Source organism: Phocoena phocoena, chromosome 4 (genome assembly GCF_963924675.1).
Source record: "Phocoena phocoena chromosome 4, mPhoPho1.1, whole genome shotgun sequence".
NCBI classification, from domain to species: domain Eukaryota; kingdom Metazoa; phylum Chordata; class Mammalia; order Artiodactyla; family Phocoenidae; genus Phocoena; species Phocoena phocoena.
Window position 1 is genome coordinate 61,984,575 of NC_089222.1, and position 24,805 is coordinate 62,009,379.

The 24,805-nt window shown below is 41.4% G+C and overlaps 1 protein-coding gene across 1 annotated transcript in view; it reads right to left on the reverse strand.

Annotated features, from left to right (window-relative positions):
* MCF2L2 (MCF.2 cell line derived transforming sequence-like 2) overlaps positions 1–24,805 on the reverse strand; it is a 189,599-nt gene that overhangs the window by 20,161 nt on the left and 144,633 nt on the right. The window contains exons 18-24 of the mRNA XM_065875824.1: positions 19,117–19,209; positions 18,336–18,428; positions 15,974–16,045; positions 13,656–13,781; positions 6,136–6,351; positions 5,194–5,286; positions 4,943–5,021 (exon numbers count right to left, since the gene is read on the reverse strand). Of these exons, the coding sequence (XP_065731896.1) occupies positions 4,943–5,021; positions 5,194–5,286; positions 6,136–6,351; positions 13,656–13,781; positions 15,974–16,045; positions 18,336–18,428; positions 19,117–19,209 (772 nt within the window). The remainder of the gene's footprint in view (positions 1–4,942; positions 5,022–5,193; positions 5,287–6,135; positions 6,352–13,655; positions 13,782–15,973; positions 16,046–18,335; positions 18,429–19,116; positions 19,210–24,805) is intronic.

The window sequence follows — 24,805 nt, forward strand, 5'->3', positions numbered from 1 at the left end:
AGCTGGGGCAAAAATAGGCTAATCAAAAAGTTTAAAAGGAAAAACTTAAGAATACGATATCCATAGTGGTTAGAATAAGATATCCATAGTGGTTTTGAAAAACTCCAAATAGTCCTGAGAATCTAGAAGTCCATTGTGCACATGACCAGGGTTGTGTGCATGCTCAGGAAAAATCTTAGCAGGGCTTACGCTCTCACCTTGGCTGATCTTGAGGCTCTGCACAAACAGGAATTGAAGGCTAACGGGTAATTGTCACCTGTCTGGCTGAATATTGAAGGTGTGCTTCAAAATCCATGTAGAGGGACTTCCCTGGTGGTGCAGTGATTAAGAATCTGTCTGCCAATGCAGGGGACACGGGTTCGAGCCCTGGTCTGGGAAGATCCCACATGCTGCAGAGCAACTAAGCCCGTGTGCCACAACTACTGAACCTGAGCTCTAGAGCCCACGAGCCACAACTACTGAGCCCGTGTGCCACAACTACTGAAGCCCACACACCGAGAGCCCATGCTCCGCAACAAAAGAAGCCACCACAATGAGAAGCCTGCACACTGCAACGAAGAGTAGCCCCCACTCGCCGCAACTAGAGAAAGCCCATGTGCAACAATGGAGACCCAATGCAGCCAAAAAATAAAATATAAATAAATAAATAAACTTATAAAAAACAAAAATCCACAGAGCCCCTTGGCAAAGACTGGAATGCTTGTTGGTTTCAGGTGTTTAAGGAAATCTCTGCTCAGTCATGAACCAAGCAGAGACTTCAGTGGCTACACATGACCACGAATACAGATTTTATAAAATTGTTTCAGAAAAGTCAGTAAGTAAACAAACAAAAACAACAACAACAAATAGCAACAATAGCAAACACTGGAGATGGAGGAGAATCTGATTTCCAGGGTTGCCACATTATGTTATTTTAAATGTCTAGTTTTCAAAGAAAAATTATGACATGTGCAGAGAAACAAGAAAGTATAGCCCATACACAGAAAAAAAAGCAGTCAATAGAAACTGTCCCCGAGGAAGCCAAGATATTGCACTTCTTAGACCAAGGCTTTAAACCAGCTTTAAAAAAAAGTTTAAAATGAAAGGAAACCATACATAAAGAACTAAAGAAAAGTATGAAAACAAAATCTCATCAAATAGAGAATATAAAAGAGAGAAATTATATTTAAAAAGGGCCAAATAGATGTTTGGGGTTGAAAAGTATAATAACTGAAATGAAAAATTCACTAGAGTGGCTCAATAGCAGATTTGAGCAGGCAGAAGAAAGAATCAGAGAACTCAGATATGGGTCAATTGAAACTATCCAATTTGGGGAAGAGAAAGAAAAAGAATGAAAAAAAAAATGAACAGAGACTTAAAGACCTACAGGACACCAACAAGCATATCAACATACCAAGTATATCAAGCATAATGGAAATGCCAGAGGAAAGAAAAAAGGGACTGAAAGAATACTTAAAGAAAGAATGGGCAAAGACTTCCAAACTTTGATGAAAAATGCTAATCTATACATCCAAGATGATCTACAACTCCAAGAAATAAAAACTCAGAGACCCAAACCTATACTGTCAAAATTGTCAAAAGACAAAGAAAGGAGAGACAGCCCAGATGGCAGAGTAGGAAGACTGTAAGCTCACCTCCTTTCATGGCCACACCAAAATTAAAACTATTTACAGAGCAACTATTGATGAGAACCACGTGAAGATTAGCAGAAAAGATTTTCCACCACGAAAGATATAAAGAAGGAATCACAATGAGATGGGTAGGAGGGGCAGAGAAGCAGTATAGTCAAAAGCAGTATAGGCAACCCACAAACGGGAGTATAATCACAATTGCATAAGTTTTCCTTAAGGAGCAAGAGGTACAAGTCCCACGTTGAGCACCCCAGCTCATTGGTCCTGCACCAGGAAGATGAGCCCCCAGAGTGTCTGGCTTTGAAGGCCAGTGCGGATTACTTTTGGAAGAGTTAGAGGGCTCTAGGAAATAGAGGCTCTACTTTTAAAGAGCATGCACAAAATCTCACATGCTCCAAGACCCAGGGCAGAAGAAATAGTTTGAAAGGAGCCTGGGTCAGACCCACTTGATAATCTTGGAGAGCTTCCCAGAGAGGTAGGAGGCAACTGGGACTCCCCCTGGGAATATAGATGCTGGCAGCAGCCATCTTTAGGAGCTCATTCTACCATGATGACACTGGTGCTGGCAAGTGCCACTTTGGAATCCTCCCTCTAGATGATTAGTTCTGGGACACAGCACCACCCAGCAGCAGGCCTGATGCCCTAGGACCCCACGAGCCTCCAGCCATTCAGAGATCTAGCCCCACCCACCAGAAGGCCTGGGACCCAGACCCACTCACCAGTGGGCCGGCACTAGTCCTGGGAACCCCTGAGCTGCATAGCCAGTTATGCCAGGACCAAGCATTGTTTACCAGCAGGTAGGCAGCCTCCTCCAAGAGGCAGAGCCTTGCAGCCAACTGGGGTGAGGGCCAGCCCTGCTTACAAGTGTGCTTACAGTAGCCAGCCTCATCACAACAGAAGGGTCCACACAGCCCACATAGGAGGCAGCCCTAGGGCACATTGGTGACCAAAGAGAAGCGGGCTGTTGGGCCCCAAAGAACATCTCCTACATAAGGCCACTTCTCTGACATTGGGAAATGTAACTGACTTACCTAGAATATATAAAAATAAAAACAGAGAATTAGGCAAAATGAGGTGACAGAGGAATATGTTCCAAATGAAGGAACAAGATAAAACCCCAGAAGAAATATTAAGGAATACTTATTACTTATCTACCCAATAAAGAGCTCAAGGTAATGATCATAAAATGCTCAACGAGCCCAAAAGAAAAATAGATGAACACAGAGAGAAATTTTTATATAGTTAGAAAATATAAAGAACCAAACAGAGCTGAAGAATACAATAATTAAAACAAAATATACACTAGAAGGAATCAACAGTAGATTAGATGATACAGAGGAGCAGATCAGCAAACTGGAAGACAGAACACTGGAAATCACCCAAGCTGACCAGAAAAAAGAAAAGGAATTGTAAAAAATGAGGATACTTTAAGAGACCTCTGGGACAGCATCAAGCATGTAAACATTTGCACTATAGGGGTTCCAGAAAGAGAAGAGAGGGAGAAAGAGGCAGATAACTTATTTGAAGATATAATAACTGAAAACTTCCCTAGCCTGGGGAAGGAAACAGACATCAGGTCCAGGAAGCACAGAGAGTCCCAAACAAGATAAACCCAAAGAGATCCACACTAAGTCACGTTGTAATTAAATTGGTAAAAAATAACAATAAAGAGAGAATCTTAAAAGCAGCAAGGGAAAAGCAACTAGTTACATAAAGTTGCAGGATATGAAAGTAATATACACAAATCTGTTGCATTTCTATACACTAACCATGACCTATCAGAAAGAGAAACCAAGAAAAAAATCTAATTTACAATTGCATCAAAAAGTATAAAATATCTAGGAATAAATCTAACCAAGGAGAGAAGACTATAAGACATTGATGAAAGAAATTGAGGACAACACAAACAAATGGAAAATTATACCATGCTCATGGATTGGAAGAATCAATATTGTTAAAATGACCATGCTCCCCAAGACAATCTACAGATTCAATGCAATTCCTATCAAAATACCAATGGCATTTTTCACAGAAGTAGAAGAAATAATTTCAAATTTGTAGGGAAACAAAAGATCCTGAATAGCCAAAACAATCTTGAGAAAGAAGAACAAAGCTGGGAGTATCATGAGCCATGATTTCAAACTATACTATAAAGATACGGTAATCAAAACAATATGGTAGTTGCACAAAAACAAACACATAGATCGATGGAATAGAATAGAGAGCCCAGAAATAAACCCACACTTATGTGGGCAATTAATCTATGACAAAGGAGGCGAGAAAGAATATACAATGCGGAAAAAACAGCGTCTCCAATAAATGGTGTTGGGAAAACTGGACAGCTACATACGAAGGCATCAAATTGGACTACCTTCTCATACCATATACAAAAATAAACTCAAAATGAATTAAAGACGTAAATGTATGACCCGAAGCCATAAAACTCCTGAAAGAAAACATAGGCAGTATACTTTTTTTTTCCCCTGTGCCGTGTGGCATGTGGGATCTCAGTTTCCCAACCAGGGATTGAACCCGTGCCCACTGCACTGGAAGTGCAGAGTGGACTGGACCACCAGGGAAGTCCCAGGCAGTATACTTTTTGACATAAATTATAGCAATACTTTGTGTATAGAAATACTGAATTCCAGGTGTTGTGCACCTGGAACAAACATAGTTTTGTAGGTCAATTACCCTTTAATTAAAAAAAAAAAAAACAAGAGAATCTGGAAAGCAGCAAGACAAAAGCAATTTGTCACATGCAAAGAATCTTTAATAAGATAAATAGCTTAATTCTTATCATAAACTATGGAGGCCACAAAACAGTGGGATGACAAAAGTGCTAAAAGGAAAAGACTGTCAGCAGAGAATTCTATATCTATGGCCAACTGATTTTCATCAAGCCTGTCTTGGTTCAGGCTGCTATAACAAAATACCATAGACTGGGTGGCTTAAAAATGACTGAAGTTTATTTCTCACAGTTCTGGAGGTTGGAAGTCTGCGAGGAGGGTGCCATCATGGTTGACTTCTTGTGAGGACCCTCCTCTGAGCTGCAGATTGTTGACTTTTGATTGAGAAAATTGGATCTTGGCCATTGGGTATGTGGGAGTATGTGTAAAAGGGACATGCACACAACCACAAAAACCCACACACAATCTAAAGCATCCACAGGTGCTTCCAGGTACTATGAAAATGTGCCCACAGTTATTTTCTAGGCAAAGCATTTTCTTTAACAGTATCCCCAATCTCCATACCCACTACAAAGTTGGAATCAGTATAACTCTCCAGACTAAAGTCAGCAAGGGTAACCTTACCTTTAATATTGTTTTGTTGTTCCAGCAATAATTTACTTATTTCTGAAAACCAACAATCTCTGATTTCTTTTGAAGCTGCCTGCAATTACAAATAAGAAAATACCATGAGTATCAGATCACCTGGTGCATTAATTGGACAGGACTTTTATTCTCTGGGTGACCTTTAGAATGTGACAGAAAACACTGGTTGAGTGATGGGAACACAATAGGGAAAGGGGAAAGGACACCTATGGGGAAGGCATGAATTTTACCTGTAGGATGTATTTCTCAAGTCCATTTTGGTTGGCAATTTCAAACTTTCTGTTGCTCCCCCTTCCAAGTTGGCGAATTGAAAGTGTCATTAACTATTGTAAAGAAAGAAGAAAATTTTCTATACCATCTTTTCTGATTAAAAAAATTATCCCTGTCAGCCACTCTAATCTTTGCTACCCTTGATTGCTCTCTTCTTCCATCTTCCTTCCAAGTGTTTTGCTGTCCTCTGTTAACAGCCCCAAGGAGCATAAAACATAATCTGGTACAGTGTCATTTGTCTTGTCTGTTTCAGAGGACAAGACAGACTATATGTTTCCATATGCGGAGCTGTAGCCTTCAACTTAAAGCAAAAAGATTATCTCTCCTTTAATACCTGAGTATTTCACAAGTAGTAACTGAATTTGTATCCATTAAGAAACAAAAATAACAAAAAGTACTATGAATAAACTACCAATTTTAATCACAAGAGCACGTGTGTGTGTGCGTGTGATCGCTAGCTATGAAATATTTCTAATATGGGTGAGAGGCAATGTTTGGTGTGGACATGGGTTCCTACACCCCCAGGGTCAGGATGTTGCCTACACTTGCATGCAAAGATGCGTGGTTGAGAAGATGAAATCCAGCCCATGCTCTAATCTCCAAGGCGTTCAATCCTCTGCCTGGAGGAAAGAGGGTACTTTTCAATTAGTTTGTCCAGACAGGCTGCCATTGGGTCCTTTTTCTCCACCCAGCACAAAGGCACCTCTGTGCCAGCGCTGGCACTATCTAGTGGCTGATTACAAGCTCTGACTCTGGAATCAGGCCTGTGTGTGGATTCTCGCTCTGTTGTGTGGCATTTGGCAAGTTAACCTCATCCCAGTTTCCTTATCTGTAAAATACGGATAACAGCATTTCTCTCCATAGGGTTGTGCTGACTCCCAAGTGCAATAGGACCCCTTTACCTTCATAGACTTCTTAAAGCTGTAGTGAGGAGACAGGCCCTGGTCACTGGGCTCCATTCGTATCTTACAGAACACTATTCCCTGTTCAAATAGATAGATTTGCCTCTGGCTGGGCTTAAATCGAATTAAATCCTTCATCTTATAACGATCCTTGTGAACTGTCCAGACGTTGAAAGAGCCATGCATCAACAGCTTGCCCAGTTTTCTGATATCATCCTTTGGGAAACAAAGACACACACAAAATAAGCTGTTAAATTACTTGACAGGAAAGAACTCTTAGGGGTCTGTTTTCAAATTACAAACCATGCTTATTTGAAGTTTACAGTCTTATAAGTGCCAGTCAGGCTAATCTGTCACTAATCAAAACTACAATTTTGTGAGCTTCACTGAGCACGGCATCATTCAGTTATATAAGGAAATAGTGCAGCTGTATAAGGTAATAAACACAAAGCATGTTAGCAATACTTTGAACTGAAGATATTAGTCCTCCAATATTTTTGTCTTGCAATTAATTTTAGCTAGCAGAATTCCATTTCTTCTTCTTTGTTTTTGATACAAGACACTACTTAAAAAGGCCAAGAAATTAATATTTTAATTATGTTCGGGACAGCCAGAATCTTTGCTGCATTATGGATCTTTGGTAACCCATGTATTCCATCTGTATCCTAACCTCTCCTTCAGGTATATGAGAACCTGAGAACATGAGATTTGTTCTGAAAGGAGAAAGCTTAGTATGACCTAATCTTCATAACACTGTAATGGAAATGGTAATGACATTCAACTCTGCATTTTTCAGAGTGAGTGAACAGTGCAAAGATAATTCCAAATGACAAATCTTTTATTTCATCTTTTTGGCTCTAAGGCACACACTAAGTCTCCTTCCACAATCATATGTCTGGTTCAAAGTCCAAATGAAGAGACCTGGCCTTCTCTGAGCTCTCTCTAAAAGTAGTGGAGTGTGATGAACTAGAAATGTGGTATTTTGTCTGGTATTTTTCAAAAATTATATCACTTAAAGTAGATAATCAAGACTTTATTTCTCTGAATCAAACACCAAAAGGAAAAATTATTTGAACAGGATCAGGACAGAGACACTTCCCTGAGTTACATCTAGCTGAGATAAAGCCCTACAATTTCTGATAATTACTACTAGACATGTGTGCATTTTATAACTTGTTTATATTGAACAAACTGTGAATACCTTTAAAAAAACGAATGACTTTATATCTGAAAGTCTAAAAACAAAAACTTCAAGGGCAAGAAACGCGAGTCATTTCTATGGTGCTTGTGTCATATTTTCAGAGCTATTTTTCTCTTTTTGCTTTGTAAAATTTACATGTGTTAAATGTAGTGAATAAAATCCTCAGTGAGGAATAAGAGCTCCAGTCACAAGGCCTTCTCTCCTAAAAGCACGATGCTTCCGCTGCTGCATGCACAGGCTTAGCTTGACTGCACCCCAAGACAGATGGGCGATGGGTCCATGAGGACCAGTGAGGAGTTTTTCACTCTATCCACATCCTTCCTGCACCCACTCAAATGGAAACACCCCAGCCCTCAGTGATCGCTTTCTCCTTTACACCCATTCAATTTGTACAATTCAGACCTATAGAGTACAGGAAATATGTTTAGTCAAGGCAGCTGGCAAAAGTAGATGTTTAACATTTGCCACAGGAATGACTATAATCAGTTTCTATTTAAAAATGTATTTATATTTCACCCCATTTCAAAAATTAGATACATCTTATAAAAATATATACATTATAGGCAGACAGAAAATAACCAAGGAAATTAGGCTGAAGAAAAAAAAATAGAGATTACAACAGTAAGATGAAGAGGATGTACATAAAACCCATACAACATAAAGCATGTAAACTTGCTGCAGACTAGACTTTGACCTTCTGGCAGGCAGTACAGAGGGAAATCTGGTGAGTTATATGACTCATTATGTCCGAAGACATACCCAAACCAGTTGTTAAGGGAAAGCATGGCAATTTGTTAATAAGACGTGAGAGAAATTTCTCCCATGGGTCTTCATAAAGGGTCACTGCGTCAAATACTGAGCCCACCTTCAACCGCATCCCAGAATGGATTGTAGGTAAAGCTGTTTCTAATAACACATCTGGGGAATGTGGAGGCATCATTTCATAGTACAGCTTTTAAAAGCAATTCTGAAAGAGGCCAGAAGGATGGGGGAGCGGGAGAACAAGCCCAGGTGTACACTCTGATGACCTGCAGAGCGCTGGGCGATGTGAGTTAAGGTGTCTGCCAAGGCCGTGAGCTGTAGAGGCGGAAGAGGCCACCCTAGGCAGCGACGTTTTTGTCCTTTACAGCCTCTGCACTTCTCATCCCTCCCACAGCCACAGCTGTTTGAACCTTAGTAAGCAATTGGCCAAAGGATGTGAATCCAGAGATGGGCCAGCTCCTGACTACAGAGGCCCGGTGTAAAAAAGATGTGCCAGATGGCCAATCTGATCCCTGTCTGAACTGAGGAGAACTAAGGAGGAAGCAGGAAGCAGGAAGCTTCCTGTGAGATGTAGCTGTGAGATGCTTTATGAGAGGGCTGGAGGTGGAATAAATGATAAGGAAGCAGAGCAATAAAGAAGCTAAGTCATCAGAAACTATGAGGAAGAGGAAAAGGCACCAATGGAGGGAAAGAACCAGTCAGCGGCCGGTGAGGGGAGAGGACATACCTGGCACGTATAGGCAGAGCACACAGGTGAGAACCCCAGCTCCCTCCCAGGCCAAAGCCCTAGAGTTGCTGTGGATCCTGGAATTGTTTAGTTCTCACACCCATGAGCCCTGTCCCGTCATTGTTCTGACTCTTCCTGAGGCTATATGGTTGCCTTTTCCAGTAAGCCTGTCATCATTGAAGGTTACCAGAGGGAATCACTGGGTCTTTTGAGATGAGTTGGAAGAGATGGGCTACATATCATCCAGGACATCTTGCATAAACGTTCTCAGGACCACGCTTGTGATGGGATCAGACATCTCAATGCTTGAGACCCATCCTGTGGTGGCCGAGGGCACATGCCCTGTATAGCAGTGATGAAGGACAGGTGTACATACGTTACCGTCATCCAGGACACATGCCTGTGTGGAGGCTACTCTGCCTCCAAAGGGAAGAGGGTAGGGGGATTGCTCTGAACAGGACCAAGGATGACCCTTGGCCACCTTTTCAACCATATATATCCTTTCTTTCCAGTCAGACAGGAGTTGGTCCTAAGGCCAGAGACTACATGTACAACCTCTTGTAGATACTTGTGCCCTAAAGTATGGAAGCATTTATTGGCATTTAGTGAGTGCCTGAGGGGACACAAAGCTAAATGCTCAGCACTGTGAGGAAGCTAATTCAGTGATGACCTTGAACTGGCTTGAATAGTATTTCCCAAAAAACTCATGTCCACCCAGGATCTCAGAATGTGACCTTATTTGGAAATAGGCTCTTTGCAGATGTAATTACTTAAAATGAGGTCATACTGGATAAGGGTGGGCCCTAATCCAATGACTGGTGTCCTTATAAGAAAACAAAGACACACACATAGAGAAGACAGTTAGGACGATAGGCAGAAATTGTAGTGATGCAGCTATAAGCCAAGGAAGCCAGGAAACAAGCAAGGAAGGATTCTTCTCTAGAGCCTTAGAGGAATGGGCCTGCCGACAACCTTGATTTTGGACTTCTTGCCTCCAGAACTGTGAGAGAATACATTTTTGTGTTTTTTAGCCACCTAATTTGTGGTGCTTTGTTATGGCAGCTCTAGGAAATGAATGTAGCCTCAACCAGTTTTTCCACTAGTGACATAATAGTGTGGCCATCACTTTGGTGTGTTGATGAATCTGATGGATGTGAGCTCACAGATACAACATAGGGGCTGCCCCAAAAAAATCAGCAAATGAAATGTCAGATGGTCTCCCTGATATGGGAAATGATGGCAAAATAATCTAGTAAATGCTACCATTTTCATGTGTGGACATTTTGTAGGTAAGAGCTCGGAGGTAAGAATTTCAAATGTGACTACATCGACCAAATGAAGAATGTGACTGAGAGAGTGACCGTAGGAAAACTAGCCTCCAGAAGGAGACTTCTTTTGGGTGCCCAGGTTTTCACTCCTGGCCATGACAGCTAAAGGGACAGAGCTATATACTTCTTGCACAAAGAGGCAGGAAACATCTGGATAAGTGAATTAGCACAAAGCCTGGTCCAGAAATGAAAAGTAGAAGCTGTGGGACCGAGGGGCCTGTGATTACAACTGCCAGAAGCAAAGGGGTTCCTTCCTTTCCAGCCTAAGTACACAAATAAGTCAGCACTGGGGCCCTTTATTCAGCATCTACCAGGTGCCAGGCATGGTGCTAGGTGCCCTATGATTTAATCCTCATTTATGCCTCACAATCACCCTTTAACATGGGTGCTGTGAAGGTGGGATGACGTACAAGGCAATGCCACTGAGTCATCAAGATTACTCAGCCTTATCTCTGCAGCCAACACTATGGTAAGGAAAGTGGGAACTAAAATAGAAAATAAAATACCTGGCCCTAGCCCACAATAAATTTGCCATAAAAATAATTCCTTTATCGAATAACATAAATTTGTTTCAGAAAATAAAATATTTCATTCAACCTTTACTATTCAACCTTGGAACATGTTCCTGGCAAGTGAGGATTTAAAAGAACTCTAAATGAATCTATATTTTATGCACTAAATTGAATGGGGGGGGGGACTTTTGTTTTGTGTTTTTTTGGTTTTTTTTGCTGTATGCGGGCCTCTCACTGTTGTGGCCTCTCCCGTTGTGGAGCACAGGCTCCGGATGCGCAGGCTCAGCGGCCATGGCTCATGGGCCCAGCCGCTCCACGGCATGTGGGATCCTCCCGAACCAGGGCACGTATCCAAGTCCTCTGCATCGGCAGGCGGACTCTCAACCACTGAGCCACCAGGGAAGCCCCAGGGGGGTACCCTTTTTCTTGTAAAGAGAGGGAAATAAATTACATCTCAGTGTTCCACAAAACAAATTTTCTTAAAAAATCTTTTCTTAAAACTTTTGTGATTAAATTAAACCAAGAACTAACTGAGTATACACAACAGGGAGAAAATGTAAATATCAGAAGGGCATTTTTTCTAGTTGTTTTAATTATGAATTCATCCCACCAAGTTCAATTTCTTTTCTTCACAAAACCAGGTTAATATTGGATGTCAATAGAGAAACTAAGAAGTTAAGTTCTGGATTCATCTCTACCTACAGCATGTGATGGGAAACACCTTGTGATAAAGTGCTACAAAGCTGATGCAAAGAATCTCAGAATCGTTAGATCTGAGTTAACAGTAGTTGAGTTGTTAGTAAACTCTAAACAGAATCAGATGAAGAATGTTCTGAGAGGTTGGCACCCTGGATAGGGAGTGAAGAGATCCAAGAAGTAGTCCTGGCTGATGACCACGTGATTGGGGTGAGTCAACTCTTCTTTCCATGGACCTGTTGCTGAATCAGAAAGTTGAAAAGTCCAATGCCTGCTCTTCCATAATTCAGTAGGATTATTCAAAACTGTCAGGATACATCACCTAATGTACTAGATGTAAAGCAAGTTAAAGTCTTAGTGAAAAAGAAACCATGGACTGTATTTCAAAGGTGCAATTCTGAGGACACATGGGGAGAAAAGTTCTTTGTCTTGGTGTTAAAAAATCTCTAAAATTCTATAAACTCATTCATCTTATTTGCATGCAAACCAGCTTGGAATGAAATCAGAGTAGATTGCTATTTACTCACATTTTAATATTCTTTTCTCATAACTTCCTCTTCCTATGTTACTTACACTCAGAATAATAGCTGGGAGTTTCCTGCCCTGAGTACAGGTTCCAGGACACTCTTTTGATTCAGGGAAAGGGACATCTGATAGGGGTAGCTGACATGAGTTCAAAGATGAAAAGAAGAACAGAAAGATATTCCAAATGATTAAACAAATTGCTCTCTTGACTTTTCTTAGCCAAGGAAGGAAACAGTTATCATCAAGAAAACTATCCCCTCTGCCACACACCCCATGGTTCATGAATACCCTCTTGAATCTTGCATCAGTAGTAAGCAGAGAGCATTCTGGAGTCCCAGGGGACAGTAATAGCATCGCTGCCCAGATCTCAGCAAACCCAGTGGGGCTGTTTCTGAGATGCTGGCCAGAGGAAAACCAGGAGGGAGGGAAATCAAAAATCACAGGGTTTTTTGCCCCTAATTAATTTGTGTGGTTTGATTTCTGACAAGGAAAGAAAAGACAGGTCATTTCATCTACCAAGACCTCAATAAACAGTATGTTAAATCCAGGTAAAAATGAAAAGGTAAAAAAGAGAAGGAAAGTATCTGTGTGACATGTATCAACAATTCTCTGAATGCTTGATCCCTGTGTGGGAGGCAGAAGAATGGCCTCCCAAAGATGTCCATGCCCTAATTCCTGGAGCCTGAGACTAGGTCAGGTAACGTGACAAACGAATTAAGGTTGTTCACCAGCTGACTTTGAGATGGGGAGATTATCATCGATTAACTGCTTGGGCCCAACGTAATCACAAGAGTCCTTAAAGGTGGAAGAGAAAGAAGGGAAGGTCTGAGTGATGTGATGGGAGAAGAACTTAACCTCCGTTGCTGCCATTGAAGAGGGAGGAAGATGCCATGAGCAGAGGAAGTGAGTGGGTGGCCTTTGTAAACTGGAAAAGGCAGTGAGAGAGATTTTCTCCTAAAGCCTCCAGAAAGGAAGGCAGACACCTTGATTTTAGCCTAGTGAGACTATGTTGTACTCCTGATCCGTGGAACTGTAAGACAATAAATTTGCACTATTTGAAGGCACCAAGTTTGGGGTAATTTGTTATGACAATGACAGAAAATACCCCTGAGTCAAAATCTAGAGTAGCTCACAGTGAAAACCAGCTGAATATTAATTATGTCCCAGTCCCAGGGTGATCATACAGTTATAGAGGATAGTTTGCCTGGAATGCCTGGGTCTGGCCTACTTGGGATTAACTCTAATGCCAGAGTTGAGATGGCTCAACCCCCAAGCACTCTCTCTTGGGGTATTTTTCTTTAAGCACTTGGATTAAGGGATATACAAGGTCTCTTCTGGGATCTGTGATGTAAAATGGGGTTAGGTGTTCACTTAGGACCCATTTTCAAAGTAATTTTCACAGAGAAAATATAACTCAAGAGGGAAAATCTTTTAATATTTTAATGGTGCCACGAGTGAGAAAATAAATTACTCCCTCAGCACTTTCCCCTGCCCAGTATGTTCTGGTCCCTGAGTTCTTGCTTTTTCCAGAGTATGGGTCAGTTTCAACATTCAGGATCCCAAGGACCACAACCCAAGATTCCTAAAAATGCTGAGGCGCTGCTTGGAATCTCGTAGCACAGCTTTGCTGACCGATTTAGGTAGCTTTCCTCCAGAGTCAAATTCCTTTCCCACAGATCAGTTCTCTAACTTTGCCACAGTATCTGCTACCTTTGTAATACTGTGCCTGCCTTTTGTGGAAATGTCCCAGCACTTGCTATGGAACATACCGGACATCCGGTGACTGCTGCCAGGTCCACAGCCAACTCACAGGACTTGATCAAATCCTCCATCATGGCCAAAGCTTGTTGTAGGTCGTCTGAGAAGGCTGAATCCTTGGTCCTCTCTGGCCCATTCTGTGGAAACCAAATGCCTTGTTGGAAATCAAAAGGTAAACCATCTACCAAGGGAAGAAGGGAAACAGGACAGAGATAAGGAGCTATGGATCCAGCCAGCATGAAGTGACTGAGAAGGTAGGTACATCAACCTGTTTCCCTGCTCCCAAAGAATGGTAGCTAAGGATATTTGCTGGTTTAAGTACAATATATGATACACACACACACACGCACACACACAAGCAAAATCATTACACTTTCTGCACATTGTACTAATGAAGAATGAAGTTCATAAAATCATGGACATTATATTCTGGCTATATAAGAAACATCCTGAGCTTTTGTAAAGCATGAAAACGCCAGCCCTTTTAAATAGGGTGCGCTCCCTTTTACTCCCCTACCCCCAGGGCCTATTGAAAAGTACAATCTGAGTATCATATTCCTGTATTTAATGTGACAGTCTTATTCCTGTGGGTAAAATTATACTTAAAACCTTCCCAGAGGAGGATATTTGTAAACTTTAGAGGCAAAGAATGGGCTGCTATGCAGAGGTTTACTAATGATTTATGTGTAAACACCATAACGGTGGCATCTGCCACACTGAATCTCCCCGAGCTCTGCCCTTTCTCTCTCCTCTCCTCCCCCTGCCCTTCCCATATTCTATCACCATTAAATATGCCATAGAGGTAAGCCAACGTGATCTGCACCTCCCAAACAGCATAAAAACCCAGAATTAAGGGAAAAGCTAATTTAAGACACCAACGTTCCAATTATTACTATCGGGACACTTAGGACATGGTAGGGATGGTTTCAGCTTCAAAGTCTTTTGCTTAGGGTTTCCGTATTTTATTCACCTGCTACCTACATAGCATATTTATCTGTTATCTGCTAAATACAAACAAAAAGATTTTGGCTTCGTCCATTTTTTTTTTTTAACACATCAACTTCTACAACAAAGAACAGAGAGCTCTTTGCTGCTCCGCATATAGCCCCACCTCTTCTTACGCTCTACTGCATGATTTAAGCAAAGGGCTGTGTATTTTCTTAACCTCTCCTTAAACTATAAAGATTAGCATGTTTGGATAAGAGATATGAGTGACAGGGCTGATGAATGGAGCAGAGCATGCTGCCTCCACTGAACAACTTTCCATGGATTCTTACTTATGGTAAATGCGTTCCAGGTCCTGGTGGAAGATAACACACTCTCACCGAGTTTATTGTAACATCATTAACAAAGGATTAAAAGTTCTTACACCAGGCATCTTCCTCTTTCCTAAATACTTGAAACTCAATGTGCTTTTAGAGACTCGACAGCTACCTATTCCCTCTCCTTCCCACTAACCCTCCTCCCACAAACACGGCAGGTGGCTAGTTTTATATTGTGTGATATAGGACTCTTACAAACATTATTAAACCTCTCTAACTCAGGGTAAATTCTTACAAACATTATTAAACTCCTCTAAACCAGGCTAGCTGCATTTGCTCCAGGCTATAAAATTACTACCTGTGCCCTGAGCTTCCTTTAATCTTAAGGCATCCCCACAGCACCACCTGAGCAGAGAGGACATGCAAATGACCGCCCCTTGAGACACATGCCTCATGTTATTCTTGTTAAAACCAGAATTTTATAACAGAAAAATTGAAAAAACCCACTTCCAAGCCAAAAATTTCTTCCCAATCTGGTGTGGCCATCACTTCTTCCAAGTTTCTTCTTGGTTGTCTTAGAATTCACACACATATACACACACATTTGGAAAGGAACAGGGCATAATGTATATAGACTTACTAAGGCGTACAAAGAAGTAAATATAAATCATTCATAATCCTACCATGCAGGAAAACCACCAAAGGGATTTTATTATACTTACTTCCAGTCTTTTATGTACGCATTTTATACCTTTGCTTACTTTTGTATTCCGGTAAAACATTTTTATGTGGAAGGAAGAAGATATATTACCACTTATCCTATTACAAATCCCCACTTTGAAATTGTCTTTATTTTTTTGTTTTTTCCTGACTATGAATTATAGGATGCATATTATTTTAGAAAATTTACACAATAAAGATCATAAACAAAAATTTACACAATAAAGATCATATACAAAAATTTACACAATAAAGATCATAACAAAATGAAATCGCTCTTAAGTCCTTAGTCCTTAGGCAAACACCATTAGCAGTTAGTACATAGAACGATATTTAATATCCAGTACCTTAGCCAAACCTCCTTCTAGATCACCTGGGTCCATCTCCAAATCCTCAGGTGACTCAAAATCCAGCAGACCCTGCATTAACCCAAAAGCTTTATTGAAAATCAAAAAGTAGAAGGCCAACTTAATTTGTTGTGCAAACAATCTCCAGCCAATGCTAAAATGAGGATGTATATAAATTTGTCTGTTTGTCACAAGTAAAAGGGAAAGAGTAAATGGTACATTCAGTGCAGCGCTCTTTCCACAAACATATAATCACATTGGATACACTATTTTGTAGCCTGCTTTTTCTCAACAACGTATCATGAACATTTTCCCATGACATTATATATTTTTTAAACATGTTTTAAAATTGTGGCAGAGTATTGCATCCTATAGCTAAATCATGATTGATTAATCCCCCCTACTGTTAAACATTTAGGTTCAATAATTTTTTACTAAAATAATAATAATCTTTATACACTTTTCTTAAGGATAAATTCCTACAAGTAGAATTGTTAATGTTAAGAGTTGTGATGCATGTTTCCAAGTTCTTTAGAGAAGGACTATGTTCCCACCAGCCATAAATGAAAGCTTTTTTCACCAGCCCCTAGCCTACATGGAGTATTACCATTTAACGCTGTACCAAAACATGCTCACAGATGCCACTCTTGGAGGGAAGCAGAGGCTCATCATCCTCACTCCCAGGCTGGTGTGACGGCTCCATGTATAAAACAACAGCCGCACGTTACGTTGCAGAAGCTTCCTGGGGGTCAGCCCTGAGTGAGCTCTCTACTGCGTCACTCACTGGTTCCTCACAGCAACCTGTGCAGGAGGTTCTAGTGTCCTCACTTTACAGGCGAGAAAACCAAGGCCTGAGAGGTCCAGGCATCCCACACTGGCAGTGGCAGAGCTGGTGCAGGCAAGGCTGGGCCTGCTGATGCAAAGCTGAGAGGGTAACTAGTTCTGAGGGCAAAACGTTGGCAATAAGCTTAACTGCCCTGAGCCTCAGTTTCTTCACACTTCAGAGCCTTTTGGCACATCTGATGGTGGGGATTAAATAAGAAATACAGGTGGGTGTGAATTTTGTTTTGTATAAAACGAAATGACTTCCTCTTGGCCTCTGATGATGGGTTTAAAATTAAAGGAGCATCTGGTTTTGGTGTGGGGATGATCCAGGATTATGTTGTGACTGATGTATATTAGTTACCTGTACATTTTTTTTTTGGATCTTTGCAAAGGGAAAACTACAAGTAACAAGTTTTATATATTTAATTTAAATCTGTTACAGGTTTTCATGCTCAGGATAAACAATTTTTCAACCTTGGGCGAAAATACCTGCAACGGTTTAAGGTGACTGTGTTTTATCTTAGGACAACTGTTGCATGCCAATTTGTGTACGTGTGTGTGAAAACACTTAAAAGTTGAGTTAAAAGATGTAAATTTAAAGTTGGTTGTGTATCTAATCTGCCCCAGGTTCAGTAAGTAAACAATTCTTTTTAAAAACAAACAAACAAAAAGAAATACATGTGGGAAGATACCCAGTAAACAGCAGGGGCTTGTTTTTAAATTAAGTGAGAGTAGCCACTGGGCAAGAGCTGCTTATAAAGGTTAACTCAAAACAGACCTTGGAGGAGTGACCCAAACCTTTCCCTGAGCTCACACCTGGGGAAGCAGCTTTGACAGAGCTCCTGTCCTGTGTGGGGGGGGGGGGGCGGGGGGGGGGTGGCGCACGCGGGTGGGTGGTGGCGGGGTCTGGGAGTGCTCTCCTGCAGGTGTGCTGGTGTCAGAGCAAAGAAAGAAAGAACCACCTAGGGATTCAGCAAAACAAAATTCATTCTGTTATGCTGCTCTTGAGAAAAATCCTCAGTTTAAGGGCAGAGGTGGATGTCGCAAAAGAATCCAGTTTTGCCTTCTCCCCTCCATTGTTTAAATGCACGTAAAATAGTAGCTTTAGGGAAAATCACACCTCTTTCCTGAAGCTCCTTGCCCCAGCTGTAAAATGGAGCAGATGATATCTTACCTGTAGATATGTTACCGAGAATAGAGGTCTGGCTGCCTCCCCACCCTCTCAGCTGCCAGCAGTGTGGTGGCCTCCCTCTTCCCCACTTTCCTCCCAAGGACCTCTGCTCCCCCAAGCTGGGCTCTCCTTAGAGATCCATGTTCTGGCTGCATGATGGACTAGCCAGGCTCCTGGGACCCTATGATTCTTTGGTTTTATTCCTCATTGAGGAGGCTGATTTAGACCTCCTCAGAAAAAGCCTGAAATCTAGACATAGTTTCACCTTTGGAAGTCGAAGTCACAATTCTACGTGTCTAAGGAAAAGAGCACCATAGCGCCCACATCTGTTCTCCAAGCACAGGAAGCACTGTCTCATCGACTTACCTTCAACAACATCTGGTACTTCATAAGTCTCTGGCTTGGTCCTCTCAGATACTTAAAAAGAGGGAGACTGTGACCCAGCTGACGCTGGCATACCTTGAAAAGCCAAACAGAAACAACATAAAACAATGCACACACACACAGAACAGAAGCGGCAACATTTAAATACAAGAAGTGAAATGAGCTCTTCATGGAAAGAAGGGGCAGCTGTGTCGACCAGTTTCATAATGTTATTGGCTGTTCAGTCCCTCAGGAACAGTGTGTAAAATGAGAGTAATGGGAAAGGGGATGGGCTTGGCTAGTATTTTTATAGGCAAGTAGGGATGCTGGAACATTTATTTCTTTTAGAAAGTAAGTCCATTAGGAGGGAGACAATGGGGCAGGCTTCTGAAAAGGTTGTCTTAGAATTGGGGTTTGGGGGTGGTGGAGTCTAGTCAAGGGTACATGATGGGCTTATTGATATCATTCCAGGGAACCCCAAAGTGTGACTTAATTCCACTTTTAAAACCCATCCTAGAAGAGGACCCTGGTTTTCTCACCAGGCTACAGCTGCTCATTACAGAGCTGTCCCATGGAGACTCAGGGCAGCATTGAAACTTCCAGTGTATAATTTCAAAAAAGAAGAGACTTTTAATAAACATAAATCCCAATTAATAAACATAAATCCCAATTAATGCCAAGTTCCTCTTCCTAGTTCATACTTCCAATTTCTTTACAAATTGGATGTACATAAACAGTGTCCAGGGAAAACAGTTTGTGGGAGACCTTAGAAATGCAATGTTACCCCAAAGTAGGTGCAGTCTTGACATTCTTGCCAGATTGCCCTGGCTCGGGGCAGATTCTTATGATATTTAAAATATATTTGAAGGTCTTCTTTCTGGGTGAGAAAAAGTTAGAACAAATTAACCAGGTAGCATTTTTCAGTAAGAGGACAGGATAATACAGCTTATTCATTCATTCAACAGGCCTGAGTATTTTCAATGTGTAAGGAACTGGGGATGCACAATAAATAACCTTCTGTTGGGGTGAGTGTGTGATGGGGAGATGAACACAGGGTTATAAACAACGCAGATGTGAATGGAGGGCTGTGAGAGCAGCTACAGGACTCTGGTAAATAAATAAGTAAGTTCATGAACAGGAGTAGAGTTTAAACTTTATCCTTTCTCCTCTGCTCTTTATCTGGGACACCAATATCTCCCCCAGATAGTTCTGCACTGAGTAATAAAAAGGACAAAAAGTGCTCGTAGCTGATGGCCTCTCCTTTCTCTCTCCCCACTCACTCCTTTTTACAGTTATCATGATGCCAACCCTACAAATAAACCTAAGAAACAACCGAAGGATAGAAATATCCCAGAAGGAAAATGTGGCAGTTCGGACACAAACCTAAGTGGTCTGGGCAACCCCTGCCTCAGACATCACCTTCAACCTGCAGCACAAGACTCTGAGACTGGAAAAGCTATATGACTATGTCAGTGCTAGAGATCAAGAGGGATTCCAAGTGCTGTGTGACCTATATTCTCATTGCATCAAAGACTGTGTGAGGTGGGAAACACATCTGCCAATATCCCAGATAGAAAAGATACCCCCAGCCTGTGGAATCAGCTTGCCAGCTTCATCCATTCCATCAGGAGAACCTGGTCCGTCCACTCAGCTGTGCTTGCCACAGAGCCCGGGCTGCTCTGGCAGAGATGACCACATGGCCACTTCCTTGTGGATTTCTGTGTCCCTGTCCTCTTGGTGAGGCCACTCTTGATGTCCTTCATCTGGACATGTGTTATTTTTTCCCTTACAGCTCTCACTGTGTCTATTCTACTTCTAAACACCCTGCTGTAGTGAATGATTTCCATTTCTGTAGCTCTTCCTCTCTCCCGACGGATTGTAAGTGGTCATTTCACTTCACTGCAAGGACTACAGCAACTCTGTCCTTTGCTATTCTCTCCAAGAAAAATTACACACACACACACACACACACGTTTAAGAAGGCAGAGAGCCCTTGAGAAATGTTGTTCAGACTGGTTAAGAAACTAGAATAATAATTCAGAACTTAACAATAATAACTTCCTTATTCATTCACTCCAGAACTATCTGTTGAGTGCCTTTGATGTGCCAGGCACTGTGCTAAGTACATTTGTTAAACTCAATGGCTCCCAGAGTGTAGTAGCCTAGACTTGAGGAATACTCCTGCTACACTGAAGGCCAGGCTTATAAAACACTACAAATTGATTAAGGCATCTCACCCACATTTGGTTTGTCAGAGCACAAAGACATTGGCCTTTTGCTCCTAAAAGGATTCAAGGTTTCATTGCTTTCAACACTCAACACCAGAAGATTCTCAGAAGCTGGAGGAGACTGGAGATCCAGGCTTCCACCCAGGAAAACATCGCCAACAGTCGGCCACCTTTCCCTAAATCCTCCCAGTAACAGAGAGGGACCTGGTTCTCTTGGTGGATGCTGAGCTGATACCTGTGTTCCTGAAACCTTCACCCCTTGGTCCTGTGTCTGCACTTTGAGCATCACAGAACATTATATGCCTTCCAGTACTGAAACACAACTACTGACCTAAATTTGCTCTTCAGTCCAAAATTCCTTAGAGAAAGCATGTGCACTAACCAGCAGCATACAAAAGTACCTGATTCTCCTTACCTCCCTATAGAATAAATCAGGAGGCTAAAAAAATTGCTACCCCCAACCTCATATTCACACAGGAAGACATGATTTCTTATGGATTAAGAAGACTGTGGCTCAGGTTCAGTTCTTGGTTTTCTTAGCTACAAACTATTTGGTCCGAGGTCAGTTACTTAACTTTCCTTCGCTTCAGTTTCTCATCTATTAAGTGGGCTCACAATAGCAGTCAACTCCTATGGTTGTTGTGCGATTAAATGGGAAGATGTATAGAAACCTCTCAACAAATGCCCAATACATGCAGAGTACCCAACAAATGGTAGCTATTGTCAAAGCATTTTTTACTTTTGTAGAGTCCTTCTGTGTGCATTATTTTATTTGATTTCCACAACTTTACATATTGGTATTACTAAGCTTGTTGTATGCAGGAGAAAAGTGAAACTCCCGGGGTTTAAGTGACATAATTGAGGTCATGCTGATAGCAAGTGGCTCAACTTAGATAAGAAGTTTTCTGAGTCCCACCCCAGTGTTTTTTTCTATGGTACCACGTGAGATCTCAGAGCAAATGGGACTCAAAGTAAACTATTGACAAAGGGTATTCTACATGGAGGTTGGTCTCTGGGGCAGAATCTTCCTGGATACTATACAAGCTATCGAATCTAATTGAAACACTTGGCTAGAGCAATATTTCAAAATTCTTTTCATGATTAGTGGAAGTCTGCAAGTATTACTGAGAAGAGGTAAACTGCTGTAGTTACTGTAAATAGTGGGTGATGGGCCTGCCTTATTGGCTAACCAATACAGGTCTTTGCACAGCTGTGACAATGCCCTCAAGGATTCTCAAAGGTTAAGTAATTGTGATTTTTAATTACTTCATTTGTCTCAGAGTAATATTTTGTTCTTGGAAAGAATTTATTACCTGTATTTTGTCCCCAATATCATAAATCATATAGGATTATATGCAGGTATGTGGTCTGGATTAATGATTTCTAGGGTTCCTCCCAACATGGGAGACTATAAAAAGCTCTGTAAAACTTTAGGAGAGGAATTTTTCTAAGAAAAGATGTTTAGTTAGCAATTGCCCGACCATTTCCTCAAACTTGGCAATTTTAACTTGATAATATCCTTTTTCTTTTCCCCACAGGAATTTGGTCTTTTTCTCATTCAACAATTTCAATAAGTCTTTGCAATAATGATATAGTCAGTTATGAAATATTACTAAACTCTGCAACTAGATTTCACATTGGTGGTTTGATGAGCACAAAATTGCCAAATAGTATAAAACACGAATAATGCTATCAAAGTAAGTCAAAAAGGAAATTAATCAGATTGAATACAAAATGGTTTTTAATGTATCTTGAATTCTGTCACTGGATGAAAAACCTATGACAAGGCTGTGACGGAAAGCCCAGACAGGGCTATGCAAGGGGTCTTCTAAGTCGGTCAGAGTTCTGAGGGTTGAAGACTCTGTTTCTCCATTATGTCTAATACCTTGAAACCTGGGGATTTTTGTGTTGCTTGCTTTCAGTTTATCACAGGTACAGTAAGTCCCCATACATGTTCTGAAAGTGTGTTCGTGAGTACAATTTGTTTGTTAAGTCCAAAAAAGTTAGCTTAGGTACCCGAATAACACAATCAGCTATATAGTACTGTACTGTAATAGGTTTATAATACTTTTCACACAAATAATACATGAAAAAAACCACAAAAAGAAAAACATTTTTAATCTTACAGTACAGTACCTTGAAAGTACAGTAGTACAGCACAACAGCTGGCATACAGGGGCTGGCATCGAGCGAACAGGAAAGAAGAGTTACTGACTGGAGTGGGGAGAGGGGGTGGGAGATGGTAGAGCTGAAGGATCGTCAGCAACAGGAGACGGAGGGCAAGTTCACTCACGCCTGACGTTGATGGCACAGGTTCTGGTTCCTTGCTGGATTCAATTCTATCTACCTTCTTGAAAAAACAGGTCCAGTGATTTCTGGGTAGTAGCTCTTTTTTTCTCATCATAGGTGACACGGTAGCACTGGATTGCATTCTGAACGGCTGCTGCAACCTTCGTGTACCATTCTACATTCAGGTCCTTTGCCTCAAAAACTAACAGTGCCTCCTCAGATAAAGAGAATCTTGCCATTTCCTGTGTCGTGAGTCTCTTCCGTTCTTCAGTTCCTTCTTCTTCCTCTTGTCGCTCCACTCTCTCAATTATTTTCACTTTTGTTTCCATCGTTATCGCTCAGCATGTCTTTTTACTTTTTTCTTTTTAGCATCTTTATTGGAGTATAATTGCTTTAAAATTGTGTGTTAGTTTCTGCTTTATAACAAAGTGAATCAGCTATACATATACATATATCCCCGTATCTCTTCCCTTTTGCATCTCCCTCCCTCCTGCATCTCCCTCCCTCCCACACTCCCTATCCCACCCCTCTAGGTGGTCACAAAGCACCAAGCTGAACTCCCTGTGCTATGCGGCTGCTTCCCACTAGCTATCTATTTTACGTTTGGTGGTGTATATATGTCCATGCAACTCTCTCACTTTGTCCCAGCCTACTCTACCTCTCCCCATGTCCTCAAGTCCATTCTCTAGTAGGTCTGAGTCTTTATTCCCATCCTGCCCCTAAGTTCTTCATGACCATTTTTTTTTTTAGATTCCATATATATGTGTTAGCATACCGTATTTGTTTTTCTCTTTCTGGCTTACTTCACTCTGTATGACAGACTCTAGGTCCATCCACCTCACTACAAATAACTCCATTTCGTTTCTTTTTATGGCTGAGTAATATTCCATTGTATATATGTGCCACATCTTCTTTACCCATTCATCTGTCAATGGACATTTAGGTTGCTTCCATGTCCTGGCTATTGTAAATAGAGCTGCAATGAACATTGTGGTACATGACTCTTTTTGAATTATGGTTTTCTCAGGGTATATGCCCATGAGTGGGATTGCTGGGTGGTATGGTAGCTCTATTTTTAGTTTTTTAAGGAATCTCCATACTGTTCTCCATAGTGGCTGTATCAATTTGCATTCCCACTAACAGTGCAAGAGGGTTCCCTTTTCTCCACACCCTCTCCATCGGTGCATCTTAGTACCAACTACATCACTGCTGCTTTTATGCTTGCTTCCAGACATCCTGGGCTTGAAATAAAGACACTGTACTACTGTACTCTATACAGTACTGTACAGTAAAGCACACAAAAGCACAACCACTTGCAGAGAAGGCATGCACGTGACAATGTACACCAGACACGTGAACTAACTTACGTTATCAGACATGTGAACGCACGTTCGCATCTTTGAAAGTTCGCAACTTGAAGGTTCGTAGGTAGGGGACTTACTGTACTGCTCTTGGACATATCAGTCATCATTTGAGCTGTTTAAAAATGCTTAAGTTGTTTGATCTATTGTCTCAGGCTCACAGAAAGAAAACAAGCAAGAGAATGAAAGGAAGGGCCAGTTGGGAGAGAGAGAAGAAATGGGAAAAGTTTAGAAAGCAAAGGGCACCGGGCTCATCTCCAAAGGAGGAAGGAGGCACTTGGTGGGGAATGATGCCGGCTAAGGCATTTCTCTGAGCCAGCTCCCAGGGAGCACAGCTGGCCCAAACAGCCAGCCTATTTATTGCCCAAAGCCAGGTGGAGAACTGGCAAGAGGGGAGAGGTCTGTGTGGTGGGAAGGGAAGCAGACAGAAATACGATGTTGTAGGACAGGAAGTTCACAAATGGGGTGCTAAGTGGAAGACAGGCTGTAGACTTAAAATTTTCTAACTTTCCTTGATGCCGTAGAAAATAAAATGGAAGAAAATATATGTTCTATAGTTTCAGTTTAGTCCTTCTTTTGAGAGTGTTACTACAAC